General features: G+C 45.0%; 1 protein-coding gene across 1 annotated transcript; it reads right to left on the bottom strand.

Annotated features, from left to right (window-relative positions):
* Positions 1 to 437: 437 nt before the first annotated feature.
* LOC138756394 (interleukin-8-like) lies at positions 438 to 5,144 on the bottom strand. Its single transcript, XM_069922891.1, has 4 exons — positions 4,844 to 5,144; positions 3,537 to 3,666; positions 3,366 to 3,448; positions 438 to 1,743 (listed from the first exon to the last, which is right to left on the bottom strand). Exons 1-4 carry the CDS (start codon positions 4,983 to 4,985, stop codon positions 1,715 to 1,717), a joined length of 384 nt encoding a protein of 127 aa, XP_069778992.1. The 5' UTR covers positions 4,986 to 5,144; the 3' UTR covers positions 438 to 1,714.
* Positions 5,145 to 16,195: the final 11,051 nt, after the last annotated feature.

The raw sequence follows: 16,195 nt of genomic DNA, 5'->3' as shown, positions 1-16,195 counted from the left end.
ATATTGTCGCATAAGTGAAATAGTGATCAAGTACTATTTAACGTTCTCCCGTTTGTCTCCCGTGTGTTAATAAAAGTGACGTGTAACACTTGTGTCTTGACTTTGTCTCTCAGTGAGCCCATCAAACCTGATAGTCTTCCCAACATAACTGTCCATGACATAACCAGACAGTAAACATTCCAGTGTTCATCAGTTGAAGTTAGATAGAGAATTCAATGTCATGCCAAACCTCCTCAAACACCAGTTCTCAAGGTGCAGGGCACAAGTACCCTAAATTTGCAGGCACTTGGGGTATTGCATGTGTTTATTTTTGATGTCATGAGGAATCACTTTGCAGTGTCCCAGCACCTGTCAATGTCATTCTTTTGTCAAATGGGGGAAAGGAAAAAAAAATTCGCAGAACTGTGCACTCAAGAATCAGAAGCAGTGATGGCAAGTTTTTCAAGAGAAATCCAGTTTATTTTACATTCTTAAATACATTTCTAGAATTCTAAAAAAAATTCAAATACATCAAATATCCAGAACACATTTGGTCAACTGAATTCAGGCTGAAAACATTCCCTGGTTATCAGACAGACTATGACCAGTAATAACTTCCAAAATGTAGGTATGTCATGTTAAATTCACGTCTTCAGACAATTTCCACAGATATGGATACCTCCACAAATCTGGCATTTTACTGACAGCTGAATTTCAAATATTAGTGGTCAAAAATAATGCCAAAGCCTGCAACAGGGCAAGCCTGGGCAAACAACTGAGCCAGCATGGTCAAGTGGGCAGAAGGGCCAGTTTTAGCTAATGTAGGCATTATAACTCTAAATGTAATTGCAGGTAGGTGGTCTTGCAATTCAAGGCAAAAATGCTTTCAGTGAACCTGGGAGAAACATGTTTGGTCAATGGTGTTGCCATCAACGAAATAGGATTTAAACAAGGGGAGAAATTAATTGAACTTTAGAAAGGATGGGGACAATGTTACACTACACCACAGCTTTAAAGCGATGGTGTAACTTATTGGCTTAATTATCTGGATTTTCACGTCTAACTCAGATCATTTTAATAAAATAGCTAATACTGCCTTGTTCACAGGCTGACTTCTCTCATTCCTAGGAACATAAATCAATAGATACGTTATGAAACCAAATTGCTTTCAATTCATTGGCACAGTTATTTATTCATGCCCACAGCTGGGTTCAGAAGAGTTTGTGGAGGCCACTGGGGAGGGGTTGTGAGCTATGATGCCATGGTTCTCTATTTCAGGGATGGCAGAGGGCACAGTCCACTGCCCCATCACTCCTTCCCTTGCGGACTCAACTAACTTAAAACAGCATCTCCACAGGAATCGATAAAATTATTTTCAAAACCACCCCTCTGTCTCCCTCACTCTCGGCAACATAAATGATATCGACAAGCATCCATCTCATTTTAGCCCTTTCACACAGAACTTCAAAATCTACTTGAACTATGACAGACATTGAAAGAAGTGCTGGCACAGAGTTGAACACTAACATCTGATGATTTCCACAATAGTTAACAGGAAGCGTGACATGTCCTGTTGCAGGGTGGAACATCACGGCCAATCCCAGGAGGCAATGAAGAGGAGACGCTGGAATGGGCCATTGGAAGGTGATACCACAGAGTGCAAGAGCAGGGCTGAGCTTCCTTCATTCCTTATCAGGTAATTCAGGAACAGAAGTAATTCCCTCAGAAGGCAGCTTCACTTTGGTGAATTGTATCGTCTGGCACCTGCAATGAAATTGAATCCTTGGTATTGTCCCCAGTGTAATACACTACCCATCATTCGCTACTGTATTTATCTGGCTGGTACAGTGAGTCCATGGCTCACCTCACAACCCGCACTTCATCTTTCCCACAAGCTACAAAGAACGTGGGCACGGTCAGTGCAGTGGTTAGCGTGACTCTATTACAGCACCAGATTTGAATCCAGCACTTTGTACATTCTCCCCGTTTCTGTGTGGGTTTCCTCCAGGGGCTCCAGGTTCCTCCTGCCACTTATAAATGTATGGGTTGTTGGTTAATTGGTGAATTGGAGGGGGCAGTGGCTTATAGGCCATAAGATCCAGTTACTGTGCTGTAGGACTAAATGTATAAATTTGTCTGGCTCCAACCCCATGCAAGCTGGACACCACCTAGAACCAAGCGTTCCCCTAAAACGGCACTCTCAACCATTCACTCCACTACTGGTGCAGCCTGTGGTGAAGATCAATATTAAATATTTACCTCTGATGACTACAACAGCTCTGTGAAAGCTCTCCAATGGATGCCTACCCTGAAGACATTTGCCTTTACTCTCTGGACAGAGTTTCGTGGGATTCTCTCTCACTGCTCCTCATGTCACCCCTTCTGCTCTCAAGCTCTTCGACACGACCACTTCACCCAGCACCTCCTCTCCATCCGCAACAAAAGTGACCTCCCCGTAGCCAACCATTTCAATTCTGAGTCACACTCTCAAGCTTACATGCCTGTCCATGGCATTTCATCACTACCCCACCCTGACCACCTGCCGATTGGAGGAACAACACCTCATTTTTTGTCTGCATGAACATTGAATTCACTGCATTCCACTAATCAGCTTGCCTCTTTACCCCCCCCTCCCACTAGTAATTCCAGTTCCAACTTCCTTTCTCTCTCTCTACCTAGCCTAGACTCCTTCACCCACCCCACCCCCACCTTCCTGCAGTCCTCCCCCCTCAACCTATGAGCTCCCACCCTAACCAACACCCCCTTCCTCCCTTTTTGTTCGGACATCTCTCCTGTACCCCTACACCTTGGTGAAGGGCTCAGGCCCGAAATGTTGTTGATGCATCTTCACCTTTGCTACATCAAGTACTTGTTTGACCTGCTGAGTTTGTCCAGCGTTGCAGAGGGGAGGGGGGGGGGGGTGTGCTTTTAATATGAAATATTTCATTGATAACATCGCAGCTTTGCCCAAATTCATCCTTCATTGCTTTGCTCTTAAGCTGGGTTCTAAATGGGTGAGCGCTGGGGACTCCGCCGCGTGGTCACTGGGTACCAAACCTTCCAGCACACCCGGAGTCACCATGCAGAGACCTGCTTGCAGCTCTCTTCCATCGCCCTTCTGATGAATACTGATTGAGAGGGTGAGGGGCTCCGCTCAGATGCCGAGCACGGTTCAATTCGTTGGCTGCCAGTCCAAGCTGTGCGCTTATGAAGGGTCCGGGAGCCCCAGAATGCTAAGCCGGGATGAGAAGGCACCTCTCCCCGCTGCGGGTGGAGGAAGGAGACAGGATTCACTGGGGAGGGAAGGGGGGGGAGGAGGGGGGAACGACACAAAATAATGCCCCGCACCTATGCTCAGTCACGCGTGGAATCTTGGAAACACTCACCTTTCTTCCCTGTGATCAGAGCCTCCACCCACTTGGCATCAGGATCCACACAAACTCTGTTCCTCTGCCTCTTCAGGGTGACACTGCACAGAGAAGGTGGCACATGAGACGAATTGGTGGGGAAGGGGGAAATGGGCAGCTTGCGGACCACCAAAGGGGTCGTTTACTCACATGATCTCCGCTTTCTCACAGTGAGGTCCCTTGGGGGTGAATTTTAAACTCTGGATGTTCCTGGGATGAATGGGATCAGCTGAGATCCGAATGCACTGGCACCGTCCACGTGTCCCTGGGATGGGAATCCCTGCAGAAAGGTGACACTCCAGTCAAATGCATTGGTGGTTGGAGAGCAGCCAAACCTGGGGAGAAGGGGATAGGGATGGGGGGGGGGAAAAACACACTTCTAGGCGCTGCTTCGAGAGCAGCCAAACATGGGGAGGAAGGGGGTGGGGGGACATACACACTTCTAGGCGCTGCTTCGAGAGCAGCCAAACCTGGGAAGGGGGTGGGGGGGACACACACTTCTAGGCGCTGCTTCGAGAGCAGCCAAACCTGGGGAGGAAGGGGGTGGGGGGGACACACACTTCTAGGCGCTGCTTCGAGAGCAGCCAAACCTGGGGAGGAAGGGGGTGGGGGGGACACACACTTCTAGGCGCTGCTTCGAGAGCAGCCAAACCTGGGGAGGAAGGGGGTGGGGGGGACACACACTTCTAGGCGCTGCTTCGAGAGCAGCCAAACCTGGGGAGGAAGGGGGTGGGGGGGACACACACTTCTAGGCGCTGCTTCGAGAGCAGCCAAACCTGGGGAGGAAGGGGGTGGGGGACACACACACTTCTAGGCGCTGCTTCGAGAGCAGCCAAACCTGGGGAGGAAGGGGGTGGGGGACACACACACTTCTAGGCGCTGCTTCGAGAGCAGCCAAACCTGGGAAGGGGGTGGGGGGGGACACACACTTCTAGGCGCTGCTTCGAGAGCAGCCAAACCTGGGAAGGGGGTGGGGGGGACACACACTTCTAGGCGCTGCTTCGAGAGCAGCCAAACCTGGGGAGGAAGGGGGTGGGGGGGACACACACTTCTAGGCGCTGCTTCGAGAGCAGCCAAACCTGGGGAGGAAGGGGGGGGGACACACACTTCTAGGCGCTGCTTCGAGAGCAGCCAAACCTGGGGAGGAAGGGGGGGGGACACACACTTCTAGGCGCTGCTTCGAGAGCAGCCAAACCTGGGGAGGAAGGGGGGGGGGGGAACACTTCTAGGCGCTGCTTCAGAAGCTCTCACCCTCAAAAGCTGCAAAGTTTTCACTGCTACGGCTCCGGACCCGCGCAGGGGTCAGGCTGAACGCGGGGCTCGCTGTCATTTAAACAGGCGGGAAGGTGATACAGTGACTCTACTGGTTCAGCTGCCTGGTTTCAACGCCCCACAAAGTCATGAGCTCGTGGTCAAACATCTTGGGCTAAGGTGATGAAAGACCAGTGCAGACATACCTTGGGCGGCGACGACACACAGGAGGATGAGCACCGTTACGGAGGCTGCTCTCGCCATCTCTCTCCCACTCTGTGCTGAGATGTCTAATGAAGGATCTTCCTGATGCAGCAGCTCTCTCTGCTGAATCCAGTTCTGCCACATGGGTCCAATGAGCTCCTATTTATGGGGACTCCCATCCCTCACCCGCATCATCTCCTGCAGTGGAAGCTGCCAATCACACTGACGGCCCGAGGAAGGGAATTCCCCTGCTCCCCAAAGCAGATCTTCTTTCGCTTTCGGAATTTCACCGCTGGATGGGTGGCTTTCACCGCCACCTGGGTAGCCTGTTAAGTATCCTTTTCCTGAAAGTTAAATGATTAACTCTAAGGAGGGGTGTAAAATAGGCGGTAAAGAGAACGGTGCAAAACTCAACGAGAAGAATGCAGTTCCTGCATTCACTCACTGGTGAGTTCGTTAGCTCCGGTGGGGCTGAACTTTCCTGGAAATTGCTTTCCCTTTCGCTGCCCATGTGCCTCCTGTGTGCACCTTAATGCTGCAAATCTGTGAAAGACCCTAAGCAGAGTTTCGTCGTTGTAAAGAATCCCCACTTTTTTTTTTGGTCGAAACTCAGCATGGCTCCAGATCTGGAATCCTTCTTGCCTCTTTGGAAGCTTCACAGACCTGCAGTGCAAGCATGCACGGCCTCAGCCTCTACTCACTGTCAACCACCCCTCCACCGCAGAATTGCTATTGCAAACAGGTTCTGGCCGAAGCTTCTATGAAAATGGTTCCAGCCAGATTCAAGGGAGAATTTCAATGAGATTCACCTTGTGACACAAGAAATCCCAATCTTGTTATCTTTCAGTAAATGCCCATCTCTTTATGTTATAATATTGCCTTGAAATAAGTGTCAAGAAACTTGAGAATGTGTTAACTACTGCAATATTGCAGGCACATGAGACCAAAAGAAGTTTTACACTGTGTATTTCCAATGTCCAAGACGCCATATTCCATGTGAGAAAAAAAAATGAAGTGACCAATTACAAGCTGCGGTTTTGGGCAAATGAAGTGACCAATTAAAAGCTACAGTGTTGGGCAAATGAAGTGACCAATTACAAGCTGTGGTGTTGGGCAAGTGAAGTGACCAATTACAAGCTGCGGTGTTGGGCAAATGAAGCGACCAATTACAAGGTGCGGTGTTGGGCAAATGAAGTGACCAATTACAAGCTGCGGTGTTGGGCAAATGAAGTGACCAATTACAAGCTGCGGTGTTGGGCAAATGAAGTGACCAATTACAAGGTGCGGTGTTGGGCAAATAAAGTGACCAATTACAAGCTGCAGTGCTGGGCAAATGAAGTGACCAATTACAAGCTGTGGTTTTGGGCAAATGAAGTGACCAATTACAAGCTGCGGTGTTGGGCAAATGACGTGACCAAATTACAAGCTGCGGTGTTGGGCAAATGAAGTGACCAATTACAAGCTGCGGTGTTGGGCAAATGAAGTGACCAATTACAAGCTGCGGTGTTGGGCAAATGAAGTGACCAATTACAAGCTGCAGTGTTGGGCAAATGTTGTGCTTCAAATTACTATATCAACAGGGTGGCACGGTTGGTGTAGCAATGCCTTTGCAGCACCAGCCACAGGACCAAGGTTCAAATCCCACAATGATTGTAAGGAGTTTGTACATTCTCCCCGTGCCTGTATGGGTTTTTCCTAGGGTGGGGCCTCCAGTTTCCTCCCAGGTGAATTGGGTGTAAATGGGGCAGCACGGACTCATGGGCTGAGAGGGCTTATTACCGTTCTGTATGTTTAAAAAAGAAGTCTTAAAATACTCCATGCATATGCTCACCTTCCTTTTTCTGCACAGGATCTATCAAAGCTGTTGTAAATATAATTGGAATGCCAGGGTACAGGTGCTATAAATGTTCAAAAGGCTACATTGCAGTGAAGCCCCTGGTATCCAGCACCTGTAGGGATTGGGAGATTCCAGATAAGTAAATGATGTGATTACTTGAGATTGTGCATCACATGATTGGCCAACTTTAAACTTCTGTATTTTTTTATCCTGTTTATTTTCCATGATATTTTCTGCGTCATTTGCTTGAGGCTACAGGTCGCCTGAATCTCCATCTCCATCTCCATCGGGCACACAAAACTCAAAACGGTCAACCAGTTTACCTATCTCGGCTGCACCATTTCATCAGATGCAAGGATCGACAATGAGATAGACAACAGACTCGCCAAGGCAAATAGCGCCTTTGGAAGACTACACAAAAGAGTCTGGAAAAACAACCAACTGAAAAACCTCACAAAGATAAGCGTATACAGAGCCGTTGTCATACCCACACTCCTGTTCGGCTCCGAATCATGGGTCCTCTACCGGCACCACCTACGGCTCCTAGAACGCTTCCACCAGCGTTGTCTCCGCTCCATCCTCAACATCCATTGGAGCGCTCACACCCCTAACGTCGAGGTACTCGAGATGGCAGAGGTCGACAGCATCGAGTCCACGCTGCTGAAGATCCAGCTGCGCTGGATGGGTCACGTCTCCAGAATGGAGGACCATCGCCTTCCCAAGATCGTATTATATGGCGAGCTCTCCACTGGCCACCGTGACAGAGGTGCACCAAAGAAAAGGTACAAGGACTGCCTAAAGAAATCTCTTGGTGCCTGCCACATTGACCACCGCCAGTGGGCTGATAACGCCTCAAACCGTGCATCTTGGCGCCTCACAGTTTGGCGGGCAGCAGCCTCCTTTGAAGAAGACCGCAGAGCCCACCTCACTGACAAAAGGCAAAGGAGGAAAAACCCAACACCCAACCCCAACCAACCAATTTTCCCTTGCAACCGCTGCAATCGTGTCTGCCTGTCCCGCATCGGACTGGTCAGCCACAAACGAGCCTGCAGCTGACGTGGACTTTTTACCCCCTCCATAAATCTTCGTCCGCGAAGCCAAGCCAAAGAAAAGACAGGTCGCCTGAATTCCAGATAACAGGAGGTTTACCTGGCTGGTAATAAAAACTATGTTGAATCAGAAATTGAATAATGTCAGGGGAGAGAACCATCCCAGCAGCGACACCTTCCATAGTTTCATGAACAAAACTCTTCACTCAACCCTCTGTGCACTTTAGCTACAGGAACTTTTCATGGTTGATGTTTATCTAAACTCTACGTCGACCAGTGGCAAAGGTACAAAGCTTCTTTCTGGAGCATCACGCATCAAACGGATCCATTAATTGTGGATTCGACATTCCCCCACCCCCAGGGCAACAGTTTCAGATTGGCTGCACAGTAACTCAGTTCCACATTTTGCAGCAGGCTCACAGACTTGGCACTGATCCAGAGAATTACAATTCATAGGAAATATCCCCTAGACTGAAACACGTGAGTTATAAGAAATTCACCATCCAGATGCAGAATTAGGAATTTTAGATACACCTATGCTCCTTCAAAGATTTCTTGCCCTGTTATGGGACGCAATGGTGGAAGTGTATTTGCGAAATTAAATTTTGAGAAATATTTGCCTGTTACTTTGATTCAGCAACATCCATTGCGCATCTAAAACAATGAATTAACAGTTTAAATTTGACATCAGGCTATTCGGTGAGAGTTAATGCCACCCAATACTCACACCATTTGCATTCACACCTCCTCCCTCACCACCATTCTGAGCCCCAAACAGTCCTTCCAAGTGAAGCAACATTTCACATGAATCTGCAGGGGTCATCTTCTGGCATCCGGTGCTCCCATTGTGGTCTGCTCTACATCAGAGAGACTGGACACAGACTCGGAGATCACTTTGTTGAGCACCTTCTCAATAGTGTGGATCTCCCAGTGGCTACTCATTTCACTTGCTGACATGTTCGTCCATGGTCCCATGCACTGCCAGAATGGTTTTCCAGATGATAACCTCCTTTCTTTCAGGTCATCACAGAGTTCCTTTTTTCCCTTATTTAAAGCAAAACATTATGCAGCCAGTCCTCTCCTCTTGTATGGATCACAAGGGCTTTGACCAGGCTGAACTAAGAACTCACAACACGTCTTCGAAATGGGTTTTTCCACAAGCTTGCCAATTACTGCTGCTGAACTGTAGAACTGAATTCTCTCTCTCTCTCTCTCTCTCTCTCTCTCTCTCTCTCTCTCACTCAGAGAAAACCACATGACCCTCTTAGAGCAGCAAACTGCACTCAGACTGCAGCACTGGCCTGAACCTTCTGAGTCCATTCATCTGTTGCTTTCCAAAACAATAATTCATTACTCCACAGCATGTCCAATTAACACCGACTTGTGAAGTCCTTATAGACATTCTTCAAAGTTTTTGCAAAGGCACCAGGAGCCTGGGCTGTCTGGCTTGAGCAGAGCTCTGGCATTTTAAATGAGAACTGTTTTGAAGTGTTTGAATATGAACTACACTAAAAAACCTGCCATAATTTATCTCCTTTTAAAACATATCTATAAACAATATAAAATAGCATAATCCATCACAATGCAACTGGAGTGTGTGAGGCCTAGTGTTATCCCTTTATCAAATGGAGAATCCCTAAACTCTACACCGAAGATTAAAAAACAATGACTACAAACTCTTCAAGGGAAATGCTGTTTCATGTCCACCAATGTTTGTTAGCAAATAATTAAAAATGCCCTCTAAAATCTTCAATTAAAATCATAATGCTGAGAATTTGCTTGCACAGACTATAGATAGATCCTAAAAATTGACATTTTACAGAGAAAATACCACAGCTTCAGAACTGATGTTGGTGGTCAAAATACACTGCTATAAAATGGATAAATAAATCCCCGGTATATACCCCATGTTGCTATGCGAAACTCGGAGACAGATTTCTGGGGTATTGATGATTTTTATGTCCTTCCTGGCCATAGAGGATTGGAAGATGCCAATGTTGTTCCCCTGTACAACAAAGATAAAAGTATTCTTGGAATGATAGGCCAGTGGGCCTTACGTCAGTGGTGGGCAAACTCTTGGAGTGGATTCAAAGGAATAGGATTTACAAGCATCTGTAGAAACATAGTCTTATTGGGGATGGTCAGCTTGGCTTTGTAAGAGGTGGAGTAAGGCTCTGCGATTTTTGTAAGAAACTTGGACAAAGATGTGGAGAGTTGGGTCAGTAAGTTTCCAGATGGTACAAAGGTTGAAGGTGTAGTGGATAGTGTAGATGTTGGTCATAAGTTATAACAGGAAACTGGGAGGATGCGGAGTTGGGCGAGAAATGGCAGATGGAGTTCAATCTGGATAAGTGTGAAATGATGAACTTTGGAAGATTCAACTTGAAAGAAGAAGTACGTGATTAATGGTAAGTGTAGCGACTTTGTTCCATAAAATTAGTCGCTTGGAGGCTAAGCTAGGCATTTGACTGTGACACATTTTCAATTATTTCCAATACAAGTTCAGTTGTATTTAAATCCTTTATTTTTAACACACAAAACTTGGAACCATCTTCTTTAATGTTCTATGAAAAGTCCTTAAGTAACGTTCTATGTGGTTGATTCCTATTGACAAAATATTCATATAAAAATTCATATAGCATAACAAAACAAGTAGCTTATTGATCTTTAACGACGTTCAATGTGGTTCAATGATGGTTAACGTCTTAACAATGCTTACATTTCTTTAACGCTGGTTTGGCGTGTTTTGAACAGTCAACAGAAATTTTCGACACTTAACTCATCCTCCTCAGATTTCTACTGAAGACGCGCACGGGGGGTGGGGAGTGACCTATATTTAAATGCATGAAGATCCCACCTGCACATGCTCCATTGTGCACATGCTGACCCCAGCTGCAACCGTTCACTGCTGAGCCAATCATGAACACGCCACCATGCTCCACTGGCACCCAGGCATGTGCGATCAACATGGCTGTGCACGGCCCACTAAACTTAAGGATGTCGCTGACGCTCACAGGGACTAATGTGAAGCCAACCAACAACAGGGTGAGCCTTTGACTCTTACAGGAAGATGCTTAGCAGTGTGGAGGATGAGAGGGATCTTGGTGTGATGACTGGCAACCCATTGCATATGCATCATGCTCAATGACAGACGCAGAGACACAAAGCACTCAGATTGAAAAGGATCTGCTCAGCATCACATACACCTGTGAAAGATTTCATCAGTTTGTGTCAGTTCAAGTAATCAGTATAGAGATTGACCATAAGCCCTTGATTGCACTGTTCCAAAAGCCATTAAATGAATGTCCACTTAGAATACAAAGAAAGATGATTAGGCTGCAATGTTATACACTGAACATGGCATACACTCCAGGTAAGCTAATGTACAGAGCCGACACGTTGTCTAGATCTGTTGACATGAGAGAGCCCGCAAACTCCAAAATAGATGAAGACATAGATGCCTTCTTAGACATGATCACAAGTGCACTGCCCAGATCAGATGCAAAAATGGAGCTCTTAAATTCAGAGATAAACTGAGGCAACTGAGAAAAAACATCTTGGATGGATGGGCCAGCATGAAGCAAGACTGCTCACCTGATGTTGCAGAGTACTGGAACTGCAGGGCGGAATTATCAGTGGTTGAAGACATCATCTACAAAGGAAGTAAAATCCTTATCCTAAAGAGTCTGAGAAAAGAGATGCTTTTCTTTCCGACATCTCGGAATTGAAAAGTGTATGAAAAGAGAACGAGAGGTGATGTTCTGGCCAAGAATCAACAATGATATAGCAAATGAAGTGTTGAACTGTACAATATGCCAGAAATATCAAGCAAGCAATCCTGCAGATCCACTAAAGCCACACCCAGCACCATTCAGACCTTACCAGAAGGTAGGTGCTGACCTATTCAAAAGGACTATCTTGTAGTCACAGACTATTACTCCCTGTATCCAGAGGGGTATAGACTGAACATCACCACTGCAGATGCTGTAATAACAGGTATGAAAGCCATATTCTCCAGACATGGTGTGGCAAGTGAGGTCTTCACAGACAATGGACACCAGTTTTGCAATTTAAAGTTCGGACAGTTTGCCAAAGAGTGGGACTTTGTACACACCACGTCAAGTCCTCATTTTCCACAGTCTAATGGTCTAGTGGAAAAATCAGTACAGACAATGAAAAGACTGATGAACAAGATAAAAGACAGTGGAACAGACATCTACCAGAGTATGTTAGTATACCGCAAAATGCAGCTCAATTGTAGTATGTCACCAGCACAACTCCTTATGGGACATAGGCGAAGATCAAACCTACCCATTCAGTAGAACCTCCTAAAAACAAAAGAAGGGGAAAAAGTGAAGAAGTTCAAAGAACAAGGGAAAGAAAAGCAAAAGTATTACTTTGACAGAGGAACCAAAAATTTACCAGAACTCCACACTGCTGACCAAGTAAGGGTAAAAGACAAAACAAACTTATGGACTCAGAAGGAAATTGTTCTTAGTGAAGTCCAATCAAGATCATACACCTTTCAGACAGATGAAGGTGCTGTTCTGAGAAGAAATCATCAAGATCTTCAAATTATACCAACCACATAGATGGAAAGATGGATACTGTTGAACAACCTGAATGTACATCTGAGAAGACATCGTCTGAGGCAACAACTCAAATTCAAGGACAATCAATCAGGAGATCGTCAAGACACGTGAATCCTCCTAAGAGACTCATTGAGCAAGTTTAAAGACTCCTGTTCTAGAATGAAGTAGTGCTATCTTATTCGCTCTTCAGGTTTTAGTGTATGTAAATGTGAACACACAAAACAAGTTTAAAAAATGTTAACAATGTTGATAGTAATGAAAATGCAAGTTCTTGATGTTAAAGTTAAAATTGCACAGAGTTATACAAAGGAAACATGTTAGTTCAAAGTAAGTTTTAAGAAAGGGAGATGTAATGATAGTGATTGTGGTTGCAAGGCAACTAGCAAGGTCTTACTGTTTGATTAGACTTGGCTGCCAGCAGGGGGCCCACACAGAGCAGGAGACACACAGTATGCAGAGCTGTAATGGAGACTTGCAGCCTATTGGCCTGCTTCATTGTTCTGTTTACAACAACTTGAGAGTAAAGAACCTTTTCCTTCATCCATGTGTTGCCTAAGAACTCACACATACGAGTTCAAGGTGAAACAGCTCCTCCCCTCCTGGATTTGTCAGTTCCAGAGGCAGACAAAGAACTTGTGTGTACATGAACTCCTGCAAGTTCGAGGAAATCAGGTGGTTTATACAGCAAGAAGCCCTCCAGAACCATTAGCTTATACCTGCTTCATCTTCCCATTTAATTTCGGGCTCCATTCTCAGTGCCATATGATCTGGATAATCCCTGCAGATGAAAGGATATCCTATGCACTCTCTGATTTTGCTGCAAGGTTGGAGGGCTCAGGCTCCAATCCCAAACAGCCATCAGAGGCATCGAACTTGTGAGGTGCAATGTTCCCTCTAATTTTTAGTAGTTAGTGTGCACAAAAATCTTATGGTGTGCAATTTTTGTTTTCCTGAGACAATATTGTGCACTGAATACTTGTGCAAATGTAAACTTGAAATTGTTTGAAGCTAACTTTGGCACAGCCTATCTCTCCTGGCTAATAAAACTGCATTGGCATGCATTAATACAAGTATGATTGCATTTTACCAGGTAATGTATTACGTTAAGATTTTATTCTATACTTTGAACTAGGTAACTATCCTTTTGTACGCACGCTAATTTACTTTGTGCGCTGGTTACAAAACACGTGTGCGCCAGCACACGCGCACAGCTTAGAGGGAACAGCGGTGAGGGGGCTTGTAGGAAAAATGACGAGTTCCTTCCTGATCCCACAACTTGATGTACAACTTGAGTCTTCCCATTCCTGTGCATTCTTATGTATTGCAGCTGCCCCTGGGGCTCTGCAATGTACCTGCCAGTGCAAGAATGAATGAGGGTTTGGCTTTAGCTTAAAAGACTAATAATTAGCTCAGATGATATTTACATATTAAAATATTTAAAGCAAGCGTTTGGGATGCCTAGAGCACATAAATTTGAATAATTATTTGCCCTTGGGATTTTGCACCAATATTTTTCAGGATGATTCTGCATAAGGAAGTAAATATTTAAAATCTCGTCCACAGGAAAAAGAATGTTCTGCAACAGAAGGAAAAACCTCTGCGAAGATCAAGCAAGAAACTTCTTTGAATTGACCTTTTAAACAAATGTTTAGACCAATTAATAATTGGAGATAACAATGAAGGGGATGGTTTAAAATGTGATCCTATTGTAGAACATGGAACAGCATAGCATAGTACGGGCTCTTTGTCCTACCATCAGGGCCGGAGCCAGACTATTTTGCACCCTAGGCAAGGTCCAACTACTTTCACTCCTTAAAAAAATTGCCAACTTCCATTTTCAAAGACGGGTGTTTTGTAGAAAAGCACAAAACTTGAAACTGCAAGAAAGAATATGGCAAAATTACTAACCTAGAAGATTTTGACACACTTTGCAGCTTTATTATATTTAACGTGATATAAAATATATTAATGTAAAAAGTATTTTGCATTAGCAGTTAACAAAAGATAAAAGCAAGAGTATATAAAACACATAAGGCAGCAAAAGAACTAATGAAACATTTAATTTAAAACATAATAATGTATCTTTTATCAACAAGCATTGAAACTACTCACGACATGATGACTCAAAATGATAGCATTCATCTGCTGTCAAAGCCAAGTATCCTGAAATTTAATCAAGAGATGTGTTGTATCGTGAGTGTGTGTGGGTGCTGCACAGGCTCATTGCAGATATCTATAAATCAATTGCACAATTCAACAAATATATGAGCATGAAGAAACTGATGGGGGAAGACAGGCTTTATTGACCTACTGCTTGATAGCAAGACAGACACGATCACTCATTCCCATGTGATGCACGCATGGTGGCAGTCATGAGAAGAATGAGAAAAGATACTGTATATTTTTATTTGTGTATGTGGCCACAACAAAATACATATAATAAATCAAACTTAAGTTGTTTTCAGTTACTTGCATTTATTTATCTATATTTTATCTATTAATCTTTTTGGAATCTTATTTAAAATATTAATATTTTGTGCCAAAGGGTCCCCCTTTTGTCTTGGTAAAGAATATTGATATTGTAAAGAGTTCCCCCCCCCCCACCTTTTGCCTCTACCAGGGAGAATAGGCCCCCGCAACATTGAAGGCCCATGCAAACTGGCCCACCTGCTCCCCTCCCCTCCCCTCTGTTATGGCCTCCCCTCTGTTGTGTTCTGGCTTCCCCCCTTCCCTCCATTCTGGCCTACCTTAAAACCCACACAGTACTCCACTCAACGTGGACTGAAGCATTGCGGTCACTGTCATTTGTGCCAGAATTACGCGCCTGCGCATAGATGTGCCAAACATTCCCTCATCTGCAGGCCCACTGCTCATGTGCCTGCCAGCCCCAGTTCTCGAATCCATTGTGCATGCACAAGAGAATAGAGATGGCCATGCCCAGACAGCCAACGGACCGCGGGACGCCAACAAATCAAGTAAGTACAGAATAACTTTTCACATTTCACCCATACACACAGGACGTCTTGCCATCCTGACTGAGTCCCTCTGCGGTCTGTGCCCTAGGCATCTTCCTAGTGGTGGTGCCAGCCCTGCTGACAATGTTATGCCAACCTACATAAACCTTCTTCACTGTCAATCTAATCCTTCACCACTTCACAGCCCATAAACCTCTATTTGTATTACATCCATGTGCTTATGGAAGGAAACAGTGGATGATGGTGGAAGATTGTTTTATGGTTTGGAGGCCTGTGACTAGTGATGTGTCACAGGGTTCAGTGCTGGGCTCATCGCTGTTTGTCATTTCTGTCAATAATTTAGATGAAAACCTACACCGCATGATTAGCAATTCTGCAGATGATGCTAAAGTATCTGGTATTGTAAGTTGTGAAGACGGTTGCCAAAGATTGTAGCAGGATCTTGATTGGTTGGGCAGGTGAGAAGAAGAATGGTTGATCGAATTTAATACAGAGCAATTTGAGGTGTTGCATTTTGGGAAATCTAACATGGGTAGGATCTACACAGTGAATGGGGATCTGGGGAGTGTTGAAGAACAGAGAGATCTCAGAGCATAGGTACATAGTACATTGAAAATGGACTCACAGGTAAATTGGATGGTCAAAAAGGCTTGTGGCACATTGGCCTTCATGAGTCAGAGGACTGAGAATGGAAATTGAGAGGTCATCTAATAATTGTATAAGACATTGGTGAGCCCCCATTTGGATTATTGCTTGAGGTTTCAGTCCATCAAACATACACCCCTAACAGCTACTTTGAAAAGAGATGGAGGATTGTTGTGTAAATCATTTAATGTTTCTTTGCCAATTTCAGCTGAATCATTACGAAAGGAATTAATTAATCAGAAAATAATATTTCTTC

The sequence above is a fragment of the Narcine bancroftii genome, chromosome 3, assembly GCF_036971445.1.
Source record: "Narcine bancroftii isolate sNarBan1 chromosome 3, sNarBan1.hap1, whole genome shotgun sequence".
NCBI lineage: Eukaryota > Metazoa > Chordata > Chondrichthyes > Torpediniformes > Narcinidae > Narcine > Narcine bancroftii.
Note: the sequence above shows the minus strand (reverse complement) of the source record. Positions and strands in the feature narration are given on the sequence as shown.

Bases quoted from the DNA above. Each gene is read 5' to 3' on its own strand.
- LOC138756394 (XM_069922891.1), bottom strand. From the start codon at position 4,985: ATGTGGCAGAACTGGATTCAGCAGAGAGAGCTGCTGCATCAGGAAGAT. The intron at 3,449-3,536 runs GTGAGTAAACGA...TTCTCTGTGCAG, and splicing joins TGTGAGAAAGCGGAGATCAT to TGTCACCCTGAAGAGGCAGA. The intron at 1,744-3,365 runs GTGAGTGTTTCC...ATTTCATTGCAG, and splicing joins TCTGATCACAGGGAAGAAAG to GTGCCAGACGATACAATTCA.